Consider the following 21,877-nt stretch of genomic DNA (forward strand, 5'->3'; position numbering starts at 1 on the left):
AAGAAAGTGAAGATACTGAACGGGTTCAGAAGAGATCACTACAAGCCATCTACAGAAGTTTCCATTTGGTATTTTGGCATTCCGCTATGATAAAAGAAGAAAGTGAAGAAATTGGACAGGTTCAGAAGAGATCAGTACAAGTCATCTACAGAAGTTTCCATTAAGTATTTCGCTATGATAAAAGAAGAAAGTGAATATATTGAACAGGTTCAGAAAAGATCACAAGAAATCATCTACAGAAGTTTCCATTTGGTATTTTGGCATTTGGCATCTCGCTATGATAAAAGAAAAAAGTGAAGAAATTGAACAGGTTCTGAAGAGACCACTAGGAATAATCTACAGAAGTTTATATTTGGCATTTTTGCATTTGGCATCTCGCTGTGATAAAAGAAAAAAGTGAAGAAATTGAACAGGTTCTGAAGATATCACTAGAAATCATCTACAGAAATTTATATTTGGCATTTTTGCATTTGGCATCTCGCTATGATAAAAGAAAAAAGTGAAGAAATTGAACAGGTTCTGAAGATATCACTAGAAATCATCTACAAAAATTTATATTTGGCATTTTGGCATTTGGCATTCCGCTATGATAAAAAGAAGAAAGTGAAGAAATTGGACAGGTTCAGAAGAAATCACTACAAATCATCTACAGAAGTTTCCATTTAGTATTTCGCTATGATAAAAGAAGAAAGTGAACAAATTGAACAGGTTCAGAAAAGATCACAAAAAATCATCTACAGAAGTTTTCATTTGGCATTTTTGCATTTGGCATCTCACTATGATAAAAGAAAAAAGTGAAGAAATTGAACAGGTTAAGAAGAGATCACTAGAAATCATCTACAGAAGTTTATATTTGGCATTTGGCATTTCGCTATGATAAAAGAAGAAAGTGAAGATATTGAACGGGTTCAGAAGAGATCACTACAAGCCATCTACAGAAGTTTCCATTTGGTATTTTGGCATTGCGCTATGATAAAAGAAGAAAGTGAAGAAATTGGACAGGTTCAGAAGAGATCAGTACAAGTCATCTACAGAAGTTTCCATTAAGTATTTCGCTATGATAAAAGAAGAAAGTGAAGAAATTGAATAAGTTCAGAAAAGATCGTAAGAAATCATCTACAGAAGTTTTCATTTGGCATTTTTGCATTTGGCATCTCGCTATGATAAAAGAAAAAAGTGAAGAAATTGAACAGGTTCTGAAGAGACCACTAGGAATAATCTACAGAAGTTTTCATTTGGCATTTTTGCATTTGGCATCTCGCTATGATAAAAGAAAAAAGTGAAGAAATTGAACAGGTTCTGAAGAGACCACTAGGAATAATCTACAGAAGTTTATATTTGGCATTTTGGCGTTTGGCATTTCGCTATGATAAAAGAAGAAAGCGAAGAAACTGAACAGGTTCTGAAGAGATCACTAGAAACCATCTAAAGAAGTTTATATTTGGCATTTGGCAATTCGCTATGATAAAAGAAGAAAGTGAATATATTGAACGGGTTCAGAAGAGATCACTAGAAGTCATCTACAGAAGTTTCCATTTGGTATTTTGGCATTTGGCATTCCGCTATGATAAAAGAAGAAAGTGAAGAAATTGAACAGGTTCAGAAGATATCGCTACAAGTCATCTACAGAAGTTTCCATTTGGTATTTTGGCATTCGGCATGCCGCTATGATAAAAAGAAGAAAGTGAAGATACTGAACGGGTTCAGAAGAGATCACTACAAGCCATCTACAGAAGTTTCCATTTGGTATTTTGGCATTCCGCTATGATAAAAGAAGAAAATGAAGAAATTGAACAGGTTCTGAAGAGATCACTAAAAATCATCTACAAAAGTTTATATTTGGCATTTTGGCGCTTAGCATTTCCCTATGATAAAAGAAGAAAGTGAAGAAATTGATCAGATTCTAAAGAGATCACTAGAAATCATCTACAAAAGTTTATATTTGGGATTTCGCTATGATAAAAGAAGAAAGTGAAGATATTAAACGGGTTCAGAAGAGATCACTACAAGTCATCTACATAAGTTTCCATTTGGTATTTTGGCATTTGGCATTCCGCTATGATAAAAAGAAGAAAGTGAAGAAATTGAACAGGTTCTGAAGAGATCACTAAAAATCATCTACAAAAGTTTATATTTGGCATTTTGGCGCTTAGCATTTCCCTATGATAAAAGAAGAAAGTGAAGAAATTGATCAGATTCTAAAGAGATCACTAGAAATCATCTACAAAAGTTTATATTTGGGATTTCGCTATGATAAAAGAAGAAAGTGAAGATATTAAACGGGTTCAGAAGAGATCACTACAAGTCATCTACATAAGTTTCCATTTGGTATTTTGGCATTTGGCATTCCGCTATGATACAAAAAAGAAAGTGAAGAGATTGAACAGGTTCAGAAGAGATCACTACAAATCATCTACAGAAGTTTCCATTTAGCATTTCGTTATGAAAAAAGAAGAAAGTGAAGAAATTGAACAAGTTCAGAAATGATCGTAAGAAATCATCTACAGAAGTTTTCATTTGGCATTTTTGCATTTTGGCATCTCGCTATGATAAAAGAAAAAAGTGAAGAAATTTGACAGTTCAGAAGAGATCACTAGAAATCATCTATAGAAGTTTATATTTGGTTTATATTGAAGTTTCCATTTGGTATTTTGGCATTTGCCATTCCGCTATGATAAAAAGAAGAAAGTGAAGAAATTGAACAGGTTCAGAAGAGATCACTACAAATCATCTACAGAAGTTTCCATTTAGCATTTCAATATGATAAAAGAAGAAAGTGAAGAAATTGAACAGGTTCAGGAGAGATCACTACAAATCATCTACAAAAGTTTCCATTTTGGCATTTCACTATGATAAAAGAAGAAAGTGAAGAAATTGAACAGGTTCAGAAGAGATCACTATAAATCATCTACAGAAGTTTCCATTTAGCATTTCAATATGATAAAAGAAGAAAGTGAAGAAATTGAATAAGTTCAGAAAAGATCGTAAGAAATCATCTACAGAAGTTTTCATTTGGCATTTTTTTGCATTTTGGCATCTCGCTATGATAAAAGAAAAAAGTGAAGAAATTTGACAGTTCAGAAGAGATCACTAGAAATCATCTACAGAAGTTTATATTTGGTTTATATTGAAGTTTCCATTTTGTATTTTGGCATTTGGCATTCCGCTATGATAAAAAGAAGAAAGTGAAGAAATTGAACAGGTTCAGGAGAGATCACTACAAATCATCTACAAAAGTTTCCATTTTGGCATTTCACTATGATAAAAGAAGAAAGTGAAGAAATTGAACAGGTTCAGAAGAGATCACTACAAATCATCTACAGAAGTTTCCATTTAGCATTTCAATATGATAAAAGAAGAAAGTGAAGAAATTGAATAAGTTCAGAAAAGATCGTAAGAAATCATCTACAGAAGTTTTCATTTGGCATTTTTTGCATTTTGGCATCTCGCTATGATAAAAGAAAAAAGTGAAGAAATTTGACAGTTCAGAAGAGATCACTAGAAATCATCTACAGAAGTTTATATTTGGTTTATATTGAAGTTTCCATTTGATATTTTGGCATTTGGCATTCCGCTATGATAAAAAGAAGAAAGTGAAGAAATTGAACAGGTTCAGAAGAGATCACTACAAATCATCTACAGAAGTTTCCATTTAGCATTTCACTATGATAAAAGAAGAAAGTGAAGAAATTGAACAGGTTCAGGAGAGATCACTACAAATCATCTACAAAAGTTTCCATTTGACAGTTTTCCATTTTGGCATTTCACTATGATAAAAGAAGAAAGTGAAGAAACTGAGCGGGTTCAGAAGAAATCACTGCAAATCATCTACAGAAGTTTGTAGGTGTATTACTCTTTAATTAAAAAGAATCTAAAGTTGACCCCCTTTGTGCATGAAATTTGGCTCAACCCTCCCTCTCCGTCCTATCAAAAAGACCCCCCTCTTTCCCCCCTTAGATCCCGACTCCCTAAAGTAACGGCTGTAAAAGTCCCAAAATTGAAACTGGTTTACCCCAAGTCACAGTGCTATTCGCAAAGCTTTCTGCCAAATTTTGATCATGTTTTGACAATTTGTAGTTTTGAAAATTTTTTAGTATGATGACAAATTTTAATTATTAATGCACCAATTTTGATTTGACTAGAAGTTATTAATTGTGATCTTTTTTTCTACTTAAAAATACCATATTCAGGCCATGCCTATGGCCCTTTTTTAGAAAAAAGGGCCTATGGCCATTTAGAAAACTTTTAGGCTTGCAATTTTTATTTTATTATCAAGCCATTATGATGGTTCAGTAATACATGAATAACATCACATTTATCATCGTGTTTCTATCTGCGATTTATATATTTTTTTTTAAATACGAATTCATATTTTAATAAAATGACTTCCATTTGTAGTTACGCAGTTTTTGGTAGTAGCGAACGCCAAATTCAAAATAAAGAAACGTGGATAAAAACCCGCAAAAGAAACTTTGCTGGTGTTAAAAGTTTTATCAACAAAAAGCTAGAAATTCTTGGAACCAAATGCCTGTAGCTCTCCTTTGAAGATGTATGTTTATTTGGTAATTAAGATTATTAATGTCTGAACTTCTAAGGACGGCTATGTCAAATTTAAGCAATTAGTTTTGCTGATTTATTTTCATGTTTCAACATGACAAAAGTGACGAAAATATGCTAATGCTATCAAAGACTTCATAATTTTCAAATGACTAAAGGGAGAATCTTAGAAAATCGCGGTCTTCAGTAATAAATTGAATTAAGATCAAGAGACAAAAAGATACTTTTTTTTAACTTCACTGCCACTACCATACTATCAAACAATTACACTTAGTCAATGATTTTACAAGCACTTAGCCTAATCTGTAATACTTCGAGCCAAGTAGTATGCACATTAGACTTACAATCCTGTGTCCCTATGGGGAGTGACTCTAGTCTTGGTGTTGCTGATTATTTTTTTTAAGACAGGGGTCAGCAGTGTGACTCTGTAATCTCAGCCAGAGCCGACCTAGCTCCAAATAGGTGCCAGGATAAATCTGGGGGAAAACAAGGGAAGGAATGTGTGATTTTCCCCAAAACAGGCATAGCACTCTCCATCAAGGCTATGCGGTTCACGGTCAAGCGTGCGACAGCAGTTTTAGCTCTTTTGGAGAAGGAGAGGTATTTCCCTCTTTTTGGCACTTTCCTAATCACACAAGCCTGGATTTAAAGTGGAAAATGTACAATTTGTAATATTTGTTTTGGTTGAAAACTAAGATAGACAATTACAAATAGCAAAAAATTAAAAATGATGCACCGCTTAGGACATATTTTTCAACCATAGTCTAATTGTGAGAAAGGAGGTGGAGACGGTTCCATAACCGTCCATAACCGTTAATTACGTATTATGCAAAAAAAAGAGAAAAAACCTTTTCATCCAATGCTAGGCTACCAACATTCTCCTTGACTGATGTAACAGTGAGCACAGGCTTCTTGTGAATTAATTGTCCAAAAATCAGTGTCTTTCCACTTCCTGGAAGGCCAACAAGGAGAATTGATTTCCCCTTTGGCTTCCTTTTTAGGAACCAGATAAGCCCTAAAATCAAACAGAAACATTCCAGAAAATGCCATAGAAATGTCCCTGCCAGTCTTTGGTTTACAACAACATAATTAATAAGGTTAGTTATCTTACCATCAAGCGAATACCATGTTAACTTATGGGCCATTTTATGACTAAAATACTGTGTTGGTTATAAGTTGTTATACCTACAAAATTGTAGCAGTCTGTAACCATTACTGGTTTCTTCTCCTGCTCCAAATTTACCTAGGCTAGGATACCATCTATCCCTATTTCTACCAACCTGGGCATTAAAATCTCTTAGCAAAAACACCATATTTCTACCTGGTACCCTGTCTATTTGCTCCTGTAACTGTAAGTAAAATTCATCTGAGTCACTAGTTTCTCCATCAGTTGGTTCAACGGGGGCATATACTACTATAACTGATACCCTGAACTTGTTAGTCATAAAATGAGCGATTGGTATTCTATTAGTAGCACCTACCCAACCTAAACAGGACTTAACGGCTTCCTTATTCCTCATGAGCCCCATTCCCTGTCTATGTACCCCATCCTTCCTGCCTTAATTTACTAAAATTAATTTAGTAAATAAATTCAATAGCACCAAATTAAACAAAACCTAAGCAAATATTTCGGCTATGTAACCAAAAGCCATCCTCAGCAAAATAAAAGAAAAACTAAAAAAAGGCAAATCGAATTTTAGTTAACAATAAAAAGATTCTTGATAAAAATAGACAAATTAAAAAAAAACAGTCAGTTTCTTCTGTTATTTTTGTTATTGTTATTTTTGGCTTTTACTTTGTGTTTATTTATGTGGAGTATTATTTGAGTTTTGGGCTTCTTTACATCAGTGGCATTCTTCAAAAAATGAGGGGGGGTCTAGGGAGGACAGAGATCCCCCTTCCAATTAACACCACTGCTTTGCATTGGGCATATATCCAGAATAACTCCATCGACTTTATTTTAATCACTGTCTTTGAAAACAAGCTCTTATTCCATATAAATACTTGATTTTTTTTTTTTTTTTTTTTTTTTGCATAAGAGAAAGGCAGTGTAGTCTTTGATGTTACACGCACCTATAATTTGAGATAATGAAGCTAGCTTTAAATTACTAGAGCAAATAAGTATTTGATTCTAATTAACTCAATACACGGTTATTGTAGGCACATCTATTTCAAAGAATAGCAAGTTTTCAGGAGAAGCAACAAATTCAATTTTTATTTTAGTCTATTTATCTATGTTGATTTTATTTATTCCTTCAACTTGAATAAATTCAATGTTTAATTCTAAGCATTTTTGTGTATTACTCATGAATTTATACAATAAAATTAACAAAATGGAAATATACTTCCTTGTCAAAACATAGGCCCATTATTTGAGATACTCACACTAGCTTCAACCTGCAGGGGCATGTAAGTATTCTATTCTAATTAGCTCTATATATAATCTTTGTATCCAGAACTAATTTGAAGAACATCAGGTTTTCAGAGGAAGCAACATACTTAATTTTGATTTAATTTATTGGTTTTATTTACTCAATCAATAATTGAACTTTAAGCCCTTTTGCTGAAGCTATTTTTTAATATTCTAAAATAGCATATAATAAAGTCAATGACATGCAAAGAACAATCTTTGTCATTAAAGGCCTGCAATTTGATATGCTCACGCTAGCCTAAAACTGTTGGAGCAAAAAAACATTTTTTTTCTAAGTAGCTCAATACAGTATCATTCTTTCCACGTCTATATTGAAGAGCGTCATTTTTTCAAAAGAAGTAGCATAATCATTTTTTTTTTAATCTAAATTATTAATTTTCAAAGATTTTATTTACAAAGCAAATTTAATTTTATTTATTTTAATACATTAAATTTAAATTTTAAACTTAATTTAACACATTAAAGCAGCAAGCAATAAAGTTAACAATAAAGCAAGATAGATGCATACATTTTCAGTAAAAAGGATAACAAAAAAGTTCGTTTTATAATTATTATTTTGTGCATCACTTGATATGGCTTGAAACTCTGCATATAACAGGCCAATGCTTTCCATATAGCCTAGTATAATCTTTTATCATGTCAACTAAGTAATATAATGAAATTCTATCTAACATAATTAGGAACAGACCAGATTCATGATGTTGACTAAAACTAAAAGATTCAGTTTTTTATAGTACATTAAAATAGTGACCAATAAAGTTAACAAATGCAAAGAAAAAAGCAAGACAAACACAAATATTTGAAACATAAAAAATATTTTGCAAAATATTTTCATAATTATATTGTGCAACATTTGGTATGACTTCAAACGCTACATATGATTAGATCAGATTTTGTCATTAATTAAACCTATTCAATTTTTTCTTTATTGTCACATAAAAGCAGAAAGACTATAAATACCCAGAAGCTTTTTTGCTCATGATAATTTGAAATTCATTAAAATATTGATTTTTTGAAAAAATTCGCACAACGGCAAAACAAAGGCTCAAATTAATTTTTCCAAACGAGTTTGCATCAAGGTGAAAAGGTGACGTTGGGTAACGAAAAGATTGATCAGGTTGGCAGCTTTACTTACCTTGGTAGTATTATTAGTAAAGATGGTGGGAGCAGTGAAGATGTTAAAGGTAGAATAGCTAAGGTTCAGGGTGTTTTTTCACAGTTAAAAAAAGTGTGGAAGAATAGAAAGACAAGTCTGCAAATCAAGATTAGAATATTGGAAGCTACAGTGAAGACAGTGGTCAAATATGGCTCTGAAGCATGGGCGCTCCGAAAAGCATGAAAACTTACTAGATGTTTTCCAGAGAAATTGCCTACGGATGGTTCTGGGCAGTGTTGGGAAACACTTAAGTAAAAGTACTTAAATAAAATTGAAGTACTTAAGGGTATTTAAGTACTTTCTTCATGGCACAGAAAAATTATAACGGCATGCTGCAGGGCCGATGCGTCATGTTAACGGAGATTTCTTTGCTGCAAGACCGTTGAAACTGACACAGTCAAAAGAAAATTCTTTGGTACTGGACTATATTGTCAATGAGATGCGACCCCAGTACACTGTTGAGAAGCCGTCGTTCAAAAATATGATAACAGGTCTTGCACCTTATGCAAAGGTTCCAGGAAGAAAAGCTTTCGCTGTGCAAATTGAAGCAAAATGAAGGAACATGTCATTGACAGCAGACATTTGGTCTGCCAACAACAAAAGCTACTTGGGAATGACTGCAAAATTGCTCAACGAGGATTTAAAATGGAAATCTTATGCCCTTGCTTGTTCTCGGTTCAAGGGCTCACACACTTATGACAGAATTGCTGAACAACTGAATGGCGTATTTGCCAGGTACAAAATTGCAGTTGATAAAAAGATACAAGGGGCTTTGACCAATAACACCTCTAAGTTTAGCAAAGCATTCAGGGAATATCCGATGGTTTTCGATGAAGATGTTCAAGTCAGTGATGAAGAAAATGAAGATGAAGCAGGAGAGAATGGCTTATTCTCTTTTACAAATGATGGAGAGATACTCGATTTTCATGACGACCCCGAGTATTTGCAAGCTTCTTGTGATGTTGAAATTCTTGAAGAATACATGAAAATTATGGAGCCAGTAGCAGTGGCATTGGACATTCTTCAGGGGGAGGAAAAATGCTACTTGGGTACTATTTACCCTAGAATCAAATCACTTGAAAGGAAGCTTAAAAAGCTGAATGATTTGGCGAAAGTTAGTCAGCCTTTGGTACATGCTCTACTTGTGGGTCTCGAAAAAAGATTCCCTACGATCCTGAACAAAAGATTTCTTCATGCAAGAGACTATATTATTGCCACTGCAAGTCATCCTTTCTTCAAATTGAAGTGGTTTCCTGATAACCAGAAGGATGTAGCAGTTGAACTCTTGGTGGACGAAGCGAAAAAGGTCGAGGATTTCAGAAGTATTGACGAGGCTGACATAGGTAGCTTTTTGTCTGGAGATGAATGCTTTGATCTTAGTGATGAAGAAACGACTCGTGCTAATTCTGGCAACCATGGCCGTGAAACCAATTCCGTGAAGGTGGAGGTTTTGTCATATCTGAATGAGAGGCGAAAGGAACTGTCTGTGCTCAAACTGTACTCAATTTTAACGAAAGTTTTCAGGAAGTACAACTGTATCATTCTTTTGTCTACACCTGCAGAACGACTTTTTTCGGTAGGTGATGGAATTTTTACTCCAGAAAGAAACATGCTCGGAGATGGTATGTTTGAAAAGCCTCTGCTGTTGGTAGCTGTGTTGGCCTCAGGCGGTTTGGTGCTGCAGTGAGTTATTAGTAGTAGTAGTCGTAGTTTGCATTAAGTTTTGATTCTATGAGGTGTAATTAAAACAACTGAAATCAAATCAAGAGGGAGTAAAGATTAAATTGAAACTTACCTATTGAGAACAAGATTACTGCAACAGCAATAATAATTGATAGCCAATCCAACTCGTATTCATTTCCTAGGGACATATTAGTTTCTTAACAATGGGAAAACAAACTGAAAAAAAGTATGAGTTTAGTAAAGAAATATGGCTTAACTACTTATATTGTGTATCATACATTCTTGCATACACAGTCGCATCAATTGAGGGGAGTAGGGGACCTGTTCCACTTCCCCTAGTTCCCCCTAGATTTCGAAAATACTTTTTGTGGTATCATCATTAAATATACCTTTTTTGTATTTTCATTGAACAAAATGGAAAAGCAATAATCATTCTGTGAGAACAGGAAAACTTTAACTAAAAAAGTTGAAAAAGCATCAAATTTGCTGTTATGACAGGAAAACTTTAACTTAAAAAGTTGGAAAAGCAACGAATTTGCGATAATGACAAAAAAACATTAAATTTTGGAAAGCAACAAATTTACTGTAATGACAGGGAAACTTTAACTAAAAAAGTTGGAAAAGCAACAATCTTGCTGTAATGATAGGAAAAACTTTAACGTAAAAGTTTGAAAAGCAATAAATTTGCAGTAATGACAGGAAAACTTTAGCTTAAAGTTGAAAAAGCAACAAATTTGCTGTAATGACAGGAAAACATGAACTAAAAAGTTGGAAAAGCATAAAATTTACTGTAATGACAGGAGAACTTTAACTAAAAAAGTTGGAAAAGCAACCAATTTGCTGTAATGACAGGAAATGTTTAACTAAAAAAGTTGGAAAAGCAACAGGTTTTCTGTAATGCCAGGAAAACTTTAGCTAAAAAAGCAAGAAAAGCGTCAAATTTGCTGTAATGACAGTAAAACTTTAGCTAGAAAAGTATAAAATTTGCTGTAGTGACAGGAAAATTTGAACTAAAAAAAGTATATGTTCAGTCAAGAAAGATAGGTTTGACAGAATGAAAAACTTGATTCCCTATGTCTATAGGCAGTGGCAAAGGCGAAATGGAATAAAGAAGTATTTTTAAGGTGAATTTAAAAAAGGAGGAGTTAAAGAATGTAATTCAATTGAGGGTTAAAAGTTTATCACTTGGGCCAAGAAGACAATGTTCAGAGAGGACGCAGGGGAGGATACTTTTACTGTTGCCCTCTGTGTGAAGACATGAATGAGAGTATAGGTCAAATGACATGTGAGCATGAGAAATTGAGTGAAATGTGAAAGGAAATGTATAGAGACTGTAGGTTTGATGAAAGATGGCTGGCAAGTATAGTGAGTGATGGGCTTTGTAAGTGTTGAAAGGTGAGGTCATTTCTCAGGCTAGCAATAAAGCACAGATATAGCTTTTTGTAATGGTATGTTTATGCAGTATCAATTAATTGAAACTGAATTTTTCATTTTGTAGCCATTGCCTGGAGGCCTTTGGCTTTTAGAAAAATAAAAATTATGATTTTTGTGTCATACCTTCTCACATACAAAAGGGAAAGGGGGATGTTTTTGAAGGAGAATTTTTAGCTTTGTACACCCACTCAAAACTTACAGCATTATATATGATGATTTCAAGCCTTGTAAAGTGGCTGATGAGAAGTTTCAAATTTCCTAGAGGAAAAAGCTTATTTTGTGTAAAAACAAAACAGGTGTACAATATATTTTTTTTTTACTTTTGGTAGATTTGAACGCAGTTAAACATGTTGGTAGAAAGTTTCAAACAGTGCAAGACGAATTACAAAAGAGTTATTAAACTGGTAAGAGAGGGAACCCAAAGCTGCCTCAAGAGGATAAAAATCTTTTTTATTTAGCACAGAGCAGCAAAATCATAAAAGCTATTTAAAAAAAAAAAAAACATTAAAATGATGAAAATAGTTTTTTTTTTTTTACTTCAAATTGGACCAAAGACATTGTAAGATGCAAAATGGATATATGTGTGCACATTATTTTTTATTTTGATAATCATTTTGGGGTAGTTAAATGGAAATTGGTAAATTGTTTGTTATAAGAGTAAGTTTAGTGTTTTATGCAAAAAAAAAGTAAATCTGCATGAATTTCCAAACACTCAAAAAGCAATAAATTTCCCATGATTGGTCATTTCAGGTGCTTATAGCATGGTAAATGAGTTTTTGAAATATGGTGGTTGTGAAACAACAGAAAAATTACTGAAAATAATGAATTTGATGTATTGAAAAGGGGAAATATGTAGTGATTTTAGAAGAACTCTAATCAAAATCCTTAATAAGGAAGGTGATAAGAGTGAGTGAGGTAATTACAGAGACATTGGCATGGTTTCTTTAGTAAGCAAGTTACTTAGCATGATGACATTCATTAGATTAATAGATGCTGTAGATTAAATTTTAAGAGAAGAACACTGAGGCATTAAAAAGGGTATAGGATGCATCAACCAAAATTTCCCTCTTAAATCAATAATTAGAAAGCATAAACTATCAGTCCCTTCAGTTCTTAGTTTAATTGATCACGAACATGCATTTGTTTCAGCTAGTAGAAAAGCTTTAATGAATAATAGGACTATGGATACTATACTATGACTTTCAATGAATGCTACACCAAGATTTTGACCTAAGTTTTCCAGATAAGTAAAAGCATGACCAGTGAAATGCACAAGAACCATATTGCTGATGTTAAGGTAGGAAGTGAGGTTAGTATTTGGTATGGTGTGGAATCCAGGATTAAGCAGGGTTGTGTCCTACCCATACTTTGTTTGAAATATCAATTGGACTATGTCTTAAAAACCTAATAAAGGCTACAGAAAGGCAAAACCCTCCTTGACTTAAAAAATACAGAAAATATGAGAGTCCCAGAAATAAATGTTAGTAAAATGAATAAATTCTGAAAATTTTGGGGATTCAAAACACAAGAGTAGCTTCAAAATTAATGCTAAGAAGACTCAATTTCCAAAGCTATGAATAAGTTATGGTAAGAGTTGACATTAGGTATAGGCCTAAAGAAAATTGATCAAATGGATAGACTGTATAAAATGAGTAGTACTATAAGCAAAGATCCACATGAAGAGTGTCGATTAGACCCACTTTCTATGGATACAATAAAAGAAAGGTTAAGATGGCAAAGACCTATTTTGCAAATAAAGGATGACAGGGTGTGCTTTTTAACCCTTTATATGGAACCAAACAAACAGCAGGTCATCTCTGAATGGGGTGGGAAAAAGTCATGAGGAAGGATTAAAAGGGAATTGGAACTTCTTGAGAGGGGGTAAAGAGTAAAGCTTTCAAAAAACTGGTGTGGAGTGAGGCAGAGTGGACTGGACTGGGATAGAGAGGGAGCTTGTGCAGCTGTTTATGCCTAGGTGGCTTGGTACCACCTTATTGAATTGTTAGTAGTAGTAGTAGAAATTACTTTCTTAAGTGAAGTTATCATAAGTATTTCAGGACATTTAGGAAACACCATCCGGGCAGAAAAGGAACCATTCCAACAAAAAAAGAAATGTTTGGGGAAACAAGTAGGTTTTGACCACTTCAAAAGGTACAAGTAGGACCATTTGATTCCTTATTTTACGTCCTTTTCAAACATCTTGTTTACTGTTTCCACCTTCAATATGCTTCCATCCCAACCCATCCCCCTTCTTGCTGATGGTGTTTGTTACTACACCAGGGCTATGGGACTGTTACATTTATGGTTTTCCTGTTGTCTGTTTCATCATTCTTGTAACAAGACAAGAATACAACTGACTCATAAAGTAATGGGTTTGTCTTTTCTAATACTCTGAACTGTTTTCAATAGCCTATTGTTTTCATATAATCTGTTTTTCATACTAAAACTGTTGTGTTTGCATTATTTTAACAAATGGGAGTGGATGGAATTGCCTCCATCTGCCATTTGCTGAAAGAAATCTGACCCCTCCCCTCTCAGACACCCTCTACCCTACTTCCCTTTCCCAGCATCTACTTGCCTTACCATCCCACCCTACAAAGTACATTCCCAATTTGACTTCTTCCCATATCACCAGGAAACCTTTTCCCCATCCCTTGCACTTTGTTCCCAATGGGTACCAGAGGCGCCATTTGGGCCAAATCTTGGGGTGGGCATGGGGCATTTGACAGAACTTGAGACTTATGAATCTAACCTACTTTCAAAGTTTACAATGATTAATAGAAAATAGCGTAATTACCCCAAGGGTCGTCAGGTAATTACGCTCTTTTGGCTAATAGGCGTGCAGTAGTTCAAATCATTTGAACAGAATGGATTATGTTGGACATAATGGATAATTATGGCCGGAAAAAGGCCTTTGTGGTAGAAGCTTGGGCCCCTTGGAAAATCTGGGCTGGGCACTTGCCCACCCCTGACCCCCCTCAAATGGCGCCTCTGATGGGTGTCCTACCAATGTGATTCTGGTTTGAGAGTTCCTACATGGAAAATAATCCTGTAATAATTAGTCTGCCCCTAAGATTATCCACTTCATCCCACAGCCCAAAATTAAAACCCACCCCAAGTATTACTGAAACTCATCAACAGTCATGTTTCCCAGCTACTTTAAATTGCCAAAATCTGTAATCCCCAACACCAAAAGCCTCAATTTTGATAAACTCATGGAACTCAAGGTACTGTCAGAATTTAACCAATCTGATGTTATAGTGGTTACAGAAGTGCAGTCTAATGACCTAAGGTCTCCTTGTTTGCCAAAATATTCAGTAATTATTAAACTCTGTCCTTTAGATCACCCACTTGGAAAAAAAAGGGGGTGGTATCATGTTTCTACTAAATGCAACCTTTTCCCTAAAATTATTCCTGTTCCTAATTTATCTGAGAACAATGAAATCCTTTGGCTAAGTGTTAGACCAAAAGTACTCCCCCATCCCTATAATATCATTGCAATAGCTTTCTTCTACTGCTCACCTAATCAAAACATTGATGTAAAACATAAAGTTCTCCAGCAATTGCAGACCAGCACTGATTTTGTTATTTCTAAATACCGTAATGCCAGACTTTTTTTTGGTTGGGGACGCCAATGAGTTTGGATGAATTCAATTTCCTTCTCTGTAAAAGTTAAGCAAATAGTTAAAATACCAAGAACTAGGGGATATACCTCTCTAGATGTCTTTCTGACTAACTTCATTAATTTTTACAGTCCTCCTTTAGCTTTCCCTCCATTGGTAGGAGTTATCATAATTCCCTCCTCCTGTCCCCCTCTTTTAATTTTAAGCATTCATTCTCAGTAACTTATGGCTCTTACCACCCCCTTCAAAATGCTGACCTTCTTTCTTTTGGAACATGGTTGAGTACTGAGGATTGGTCTGATATTTATAAATAGGATAAATCTTGATGAAACACTACCTTTCACAAAAACCAACCCATAAAAGCACTAATTAGAAAAAATTGAATCTTTTCAGAAATGGGAATCTGGATGAAGCTAATAAATTAAGAAAAGCAATTAAAAAGGAAATACATAAATCTGCCTGATCCTGCTACAAGAATGACGTTGAAGAATTGCTTACCAATAAACCAAAAATTTGGTATTCCAAGGTAAAAATAGTTATGCAGCAGGAATCTAGCCCAACTTGATCTCACCTACCGGAATACCAGAAGTTACTGCTAACAAGCTTAACAAGTTCCTTGCTTCCATTGTCCAGAGCCTTCTGGCATTGTCTTATCAATTACCTACTGATGATCTTCCACTGGCATTCCCCTCCATATCCCTGTGTGAGGTTGAAAGAAGAATTGGGGAACTTTGAAAAGCAAGTGTCTGCCTTTCACTACCCTGTTTCTGCTTATTAGCGCTTTCAGAAACTTCCTTTCAAAGCTTTAGTCTGTGCTTTTCAATGAGATTACTGAATCTAGCCATTACCCACAAATTGGGAAACAGGTTTTCATAATGCCCTTGAAAAAGAAAAACAGATAACCCTATTTGAGGGTGTTTGTCCTATTTCCCTCACTCCTATGTTCTCTAAACTATATGAAGGATTCCTTACAGATTGGGTAAAAGAAAAAATCCTATCCTCTTACTGAGCTGAAGACAATTCAGGAACCTCAAGCCCACTTCTACTTCCCATTACTTTATTTTTTTTATTGACTCAATTGGGAAGATTCTCAAAGAACTTAATTGCTGGCTAAATTTAATTTCCATTGACCCTCAAAAAGCATTAGACCTTGTTAACCACAAAATTTTAGTTGAGAAATTTGAAACTGATTTCATCATTGTTTCTTTCCTGATTAAATTGGTTGCCTCTTTTTTACCAAACAAATCACAAGTGGTCAAATATCAGAATCATTAGAGCTAATGCATCCATGTCTCTCTTCTGTTTTGCAAAAAAAAAATACAATAATAGACCTTTGCAAGGAAAACATGTTCCCCAAAAGATACTCCCCATCCAGACACTGCCTGCCATGCACTGTTTCTGAACCTGTTCCTATCTTGCCTCCCCCCCCCCCATCTGTTGCATAGCCTCCAGGCATGAAAAAAAATTTGTTCCCTTCATCACTGATATAATAAACTACTAGTTTTCCCCTTTTTTGGTACTAATGATACCCAAGCTTCATATTTGTTTGATTCTTTTCTCCCTCCCCCTTTTTATATGTTCTCTTTTGAAACTTTTTAACATATACCTTATTTTACTCCTTTTTAATTTTTTTTCAGTTTTTACCTCTTTAGCTTTCTGACATTTTGCCACTCAATATTTTTGACTAATGAATGATTTTGCCATTCTGATATTGTTTGTTTTTGGCATTGTTTTGCCAGTTTTTTAGTTTTTTGCTTTATTTGTTTTTTGTTTTTTTTTTGCTTGTATGACTCTGGAATGCAAATTTGGCCCTTTGGGGCTTGTGATAGACATTTTTTGAAATAAAATATCTTATCTTACATCATATGAACAAACATGTTTGAAGGAGCTGCAATAAAAAAGTGGTTGGAAACCACTGGAATAGTGGTCTAATTAGTTAGAACTGTTGGAGGTTAAAATTATGCAACAATAGGTGGATAGTATAGGTAATAGCATCTGTTGTAGGTTATAGCACTGATTAGAATGTAAATCTTGTACTCACTCCTATTCTTTCTTGTAAACAAGTTTGATTATATTGTTGCTGTTACATCTAAATATTTTTGAAACTTCTGAAGTGATTCACAAATCTGTTTGTTCACTGCAGTCTAAGGTACAATCCTTCATGCTTTGATCTACATTATCCTGTTCCTCCCCCCTTTGAAAAAACAATAGTATACAGTTTCTGGTAGTTGCCTATGAAGTTTGGAAATGGGTGATACAACATTGAGGCATAAAAGCAATGATTTATTAATTGAAGTACCATCCAAGATATAATTATTTACCTAATGTCTCTGATTTGGCATAAATTTTAGTGAACAAAAATTTCTATTATATCATGTATAATTGTTCATTGTCACTTGAGTGTAAACAAGGTTGGTTAGTGGATTTAGTGGGTCTTGATCATGAATTCATGCATAATTTTCACATGATTTCTTTTTCTATATTTAATTATGGGAATTTATTGACCCTGTAGTCTTACCTATCATACTCATCAGTTAATGTACTTACTAGATATCATGATTGCATTTCTGAAAATTCATCACTCCCTTTGATTGTCTTATATACCAACCTAATAACCAATCTTTCTCTCCTGTTTTGGATCCCATAATAATTCAACTTCTTTGTTAAATAAGGTGCTCTGCATTCTTAGCTTGATCAAATCTAGTTTTGAATGAGCAAATTACAACAGAACAAATTACAATATTGGGAAATGATAAAATTCTAGTTAATTGACTTCTTACTATCTCAGAAAGGGTTTAGGTTAGGAAAATGAAACTTTCAGGGATGGGTCTACAGGCTAAAGTATGTCCTGGGAAGATATTTAAAGTACCCGCCTCCACTCCTTCTCCCTCTAGAGGGCCCTGACATGTGCCTACATGACAAGTCTATACCTATTGAATTTTGACAAAACAATATTTTACCTTAATTTTCAGTTACTAGTTGCTTTTCTCTGCCTTTAGTTCTGAAAATGCAGCTCCACTTATTTGAGTAGAATTTTGAGCCATATCAATTTTTTTTTTCTAAATTTAGGAAGTGTATTTCCATATCTTTAAAACCTTGTAAAATGGAATTGAGCAAAGTTATGAAGCTGAAAAAAATTTTGTTGTACTTCAATTAAGCAGAAGATCTATTTTGCAAGGTTTCACTTTTATAACACATATATTTTTAAAGGTCAGGGCCCTCTAGAGGGAGAAGGAGTGGAGGTAGTTATTTTAAATACCTTCCCAGGACATACTTTAGTCTGTAGATTCATCCCTGAAAGTTTCATTTTTCTAACCTAAGCCTTTTCTGAGATAGCAAGAAGTCAATTAACTAGAATTTTACCTTGGGAAATAATATTAGCCTAGGCCTATCTGAACTGAAATAAAAAATGTGGAAGGAATCATGATAGCCTAGGGCTTGCCTGATTAATTGAAACATGCTGCAGGTTATAAAGTAGGAGTCTTACTGTTTTTATGTTTTTGGTAAAATTCTAGTTTAGTGACTTTTGGCTATCTCAGAGAGGGGTTAGGTTAGGAAAATGAAACTTTCAGGGATGGGTCTAAAGGCTAAAGTATGTCCTTGGACGGTAGGCTATTTTGAAGTACCTACCTCTACTCCCTCTCTCTCTCTAGAGGGTCCTAACTTTTGATGACCTTAAAAAATATATGTGTTTAGCCTAAAAGTGAAACCTTGCAAATAGATCTTCTGCTTGAATGAAGTAAAACAAAATTGTTTTCAGCTTCACACCTTTGCTCAATCCCAATTTACATGGTTTTTAAGATATGCAAATACAGTTCCTAAATTTTGAAAAAAAAAACATTCATATGGCTCAGAATTTTACTCAAATAACAGAAATTGCATTTATGGAACTAAAGGCAGAGAAAAAGCAACTGGTAACTGAAAATTAAGGTAAAATATTGTTTTTTTCAAAATTTCAATAGGTATAGACCTGTCATGTAGGTGAATTTCAGGGCTCTCTAGGGGGAGAAGGAGTGGAGGTGGGTACTTCAAATACCTTCCTGGGATATACTTTAGCTTGTAGACCCATCCCTGGAAGTTTCATTTTTTTAACCTAACCCCTTCTGAGATAGCAAGAAGTCATTCAACTGGAATTTTACCCCCAAAATATGTTTTCATACATATGAAATAAAACACATTTAGGCTTGTATTTTTCACAAATATTCCAACAATCATTTCCCCTGAAGGATATCCCATGCCCTCAGGCTTACTAGATATGAACCCACTCATCAAAAATGCTGAAGCTGCACCCATAATCACTTCCCAAACTCTGAAATACTCTACTTTGAATTGAGACTGCCAAATTTAACACAAGCTAAATATTTCTTCTTCATCTGTTAGAAGCTATGACAGCGTTGCCGTGATAGCAGACAGCAACAACTTCCATAACGAAAAATCACTAGAAATCGGTAAGCCAATAATCTTTTTCCTCATATCTTTGTAAGGTCTGAGGATTCAATAGGATGTCCATTCATCTCTTTGAAGTTTTAGGAATACTTTCGCTTGTTATTTGATGTTTCGGACTATATTCCAGAAAATATCTGCAAGTTGACAACAACCAATAATTTGCTTACAATAGAGCTGCCTATTTAGGATCATTACATCAATCGATAAATTGTGGCTTCTAAATCATGTGTAAGAGGGCTATTAATATGAAAAACAAATGATGGTCATGTTAATTCATGAGTGATCTTCATTTGAAAGCAGTAATTTCTCGATCTCCTAAAGTCCTCATTTAGTCTAAATGTAAAAAGAACATGTTAAGCGTTATAGTATGTCTGTAACTCCTGCATATAGGGGGGCTATTTAAAAGTTAGGCTTCTCAAAATTACAACAACCTGAGGGAACACTTTATACTAACTGAAAGGGAAAAGAAGAGGGAAAAATAACGCAACTAAACCAAAATATACAAGATGACAAATGAATCCGAGCAAATAAAGTACAAGGTATGGAACAATTTATAAGAAAAAAGGTTGCATACATGTTATAGCCTTAATAGTATGAAACTTGCTGATCTCCAAAATATTTCTTCAGTCTTTATATGAAAAACCGAAAATAAACTCATGAAAATTAAATTTTCCTTGAAACCACAAACCCTTCATTTTTGTCATAAAAATAAAAATTTTCTTGATACCAATGAAAAATTCAAATAGTTTATAAGCCTGGCACTTTAACTTCATAATAAATGGCCATTGCAAAAAAAAAATCAAAGGTGAAACGTTCGAGCAATCTGATAGTCTGGCATGTTAAGGTTAAAAAAGCATAAAGTTAAACTTTAAGTGCATCATAACAAAGAATTTCTATTTTTTTATTTATTAATTTCGTATAACAATAAGAAACGCCTTTAGAGCGACCAAAACAAATAAAAATTCAAATATTGAAAACCATAATTTATTTTTAAAAACGTAGATTCTCAATGGCAGAAAATGAACAGTTTGAACAACAAAGACCAATCCATGCAATTAAAAATAAAGCGCATTGAAAAGATTTTGGAAGTGATGGCATTCCAAAACAAAGAGCAAAGGTTAAAAGACCAGCGACACGAAGAATCGCAGCCAAAGAAGAAAGAGATATTCAGTTAGAAAACAAGTGACAGCGAGAACCACAACGAACCAAAAACGAAAGTGAAGAGCAAAAAAAAAATATTCGGTTATATATTTTCATCTTATACCGTTAGATGAGCCACTGTGTATTTTTTATGTATAAATTCTTCTTTTAAAACGGCTCCATATTTCTTTACTCTGGGATTTTCTGGCTTGAAAAAAGATCTGGGTAGGTCACGAGTTTTAGAAAATTCATTCAGAGTCTTACTTTTTGCGAAAAAAACGCATATGAGTGACGTCGTAGCTGTATAAATTTAAAAACATTAATTATGTCATTTTTCTTTTAGCAGTGGTTGTATCTTTTTTAGTATTTATGACACATAAGAAATTAAACAGGTTAACAAACTCTTCTGTATAGCTAAAGAAAAAACAATGGAAAGAGAAATAACAGATTTCCATTTAATTGTAATCGGCCCATAGTAACCGAAAAAATTACCTGAAATCCATAATAGAGGCATCATATCCAAATAAAATTACATCAATCATTGGAGTTTTCTTGGCCAATACCCCTATCTAGAAAACTTATACTCACTTGTCTTGAATAACAAAGAAAAGCCATTGGCTGGAAAACTAAGGAAAATTACTTTCTTTTGCATGGACAGCATCTTTTTTCCCGCTTTCCTTCCACTACTATTGGGGTATTAGAACACAATAAGGAGCTGTTTAAGGCCTCAGTACAAACATTAGTTCTACTCACTTTTGTAATATAAAATTATATATGAATTAGATCAAACTGCAATTTCGTATGCATAAGTAACGCAAAAGTAACTTCGATTGAATCCACACAGCTTCTTTAAAGTGCTTGAAAAATGGTCTGAGTTGATGATGCACGAAAATAGAGCCCAAAGAGATTTGTAGCTAGAAGACATATGGTAACAGGTATTGCAACGAAACCCAAATGGAAATAACGGAGGAAGAAATCTGCAGTTGCTAGATATGCGAAAGGGGTGATAACATCGAATCATTAACGGGATCTGTGTTCGGGAAATAAGCGACAAAGCAAACAAGAATGCGTCATAGGAGACAACAATCCTATAAAATGATTGATTCTTTGATAAATTTAGAGTAAGGAGAAATTAAATTCACACCGAAATTCCTTAATTCGATGAATATGCTAATTTGACCCCTCATGACTTAAAACTAATGAATAAAATGAGGACAAACAATTAAAAGTTCAAATAGGGATAAGTCTTTTTAATAGACAGTGAAACAAATACAAAAAGTTCTGGATATTTCGATCATATGTACAGTGATCCTGATCAGCAGATAGATTAAGTGTTACAGTTGAAACAAAAACTTTCATGCTGAAAAAAAAATTAATCTGCTGTTGACGGTCACTGTATATATGATC

At 34.0% G+C, this 21,877-nt stretch overlaps 1 protein-coding gene across 4 annotated transcripts in view; it reads right to left on the bottom strand.

Annotated features, from left to right (window-relative positions):
- Nucleotides 1–19,286, bottom strand: part of LOC136039162 (signal recognition particle receptor subunit beta-like) — a 48,185-nt gene extending 28,899 nt beyond the window's left edge. Inside the window, exons 1-3 of one of the 4 annotated variants that reach the window (XM_065722668.1) lie at nt 19,208–19,286; nt 9,940–10,043; nt 5,406–5,572 (exon numbers count right to left, since the gene is read on the bottom strand). In XM_065722668.1, the coding sequence (XP_065578740.1) occupies nt 5,406–5,572; nt 9,940–10,015 (243 nt within the window). In that variant the 5' untranslated portion in view covers nt 10,016–10,043; nt 19,208–19,286. Of the gene's footprint in view, nt 1–5,405; nt 5,573–9,939; nt 10,044–14,783; nt 14,915–17,492; nt 17,619–19,149; nt 19,169–19,207 lie in introns of those variants that run through there. The other 3 variants (XM_065722672.1, XM_065722669.1, XM_065722671.1) reach the window with 3 other exon arrangements.
- Nucleotides 19,287–21,877: the final 2,591 nt, after the last annotated feature.

The sequence above is a fragment of the Artemia franciscana genome, chromosome 19, assembly GCF_032884065.1.
Source record: "Artemia franciscana chromosome 19, ASM3288406v1, whole genome shotgun sequence".
NCBI lineage: Eukaryota > Metazoa > Arthropoda > Branchiopoda > Anostraca > Artemiidae > Artemia > Artemia franciscana.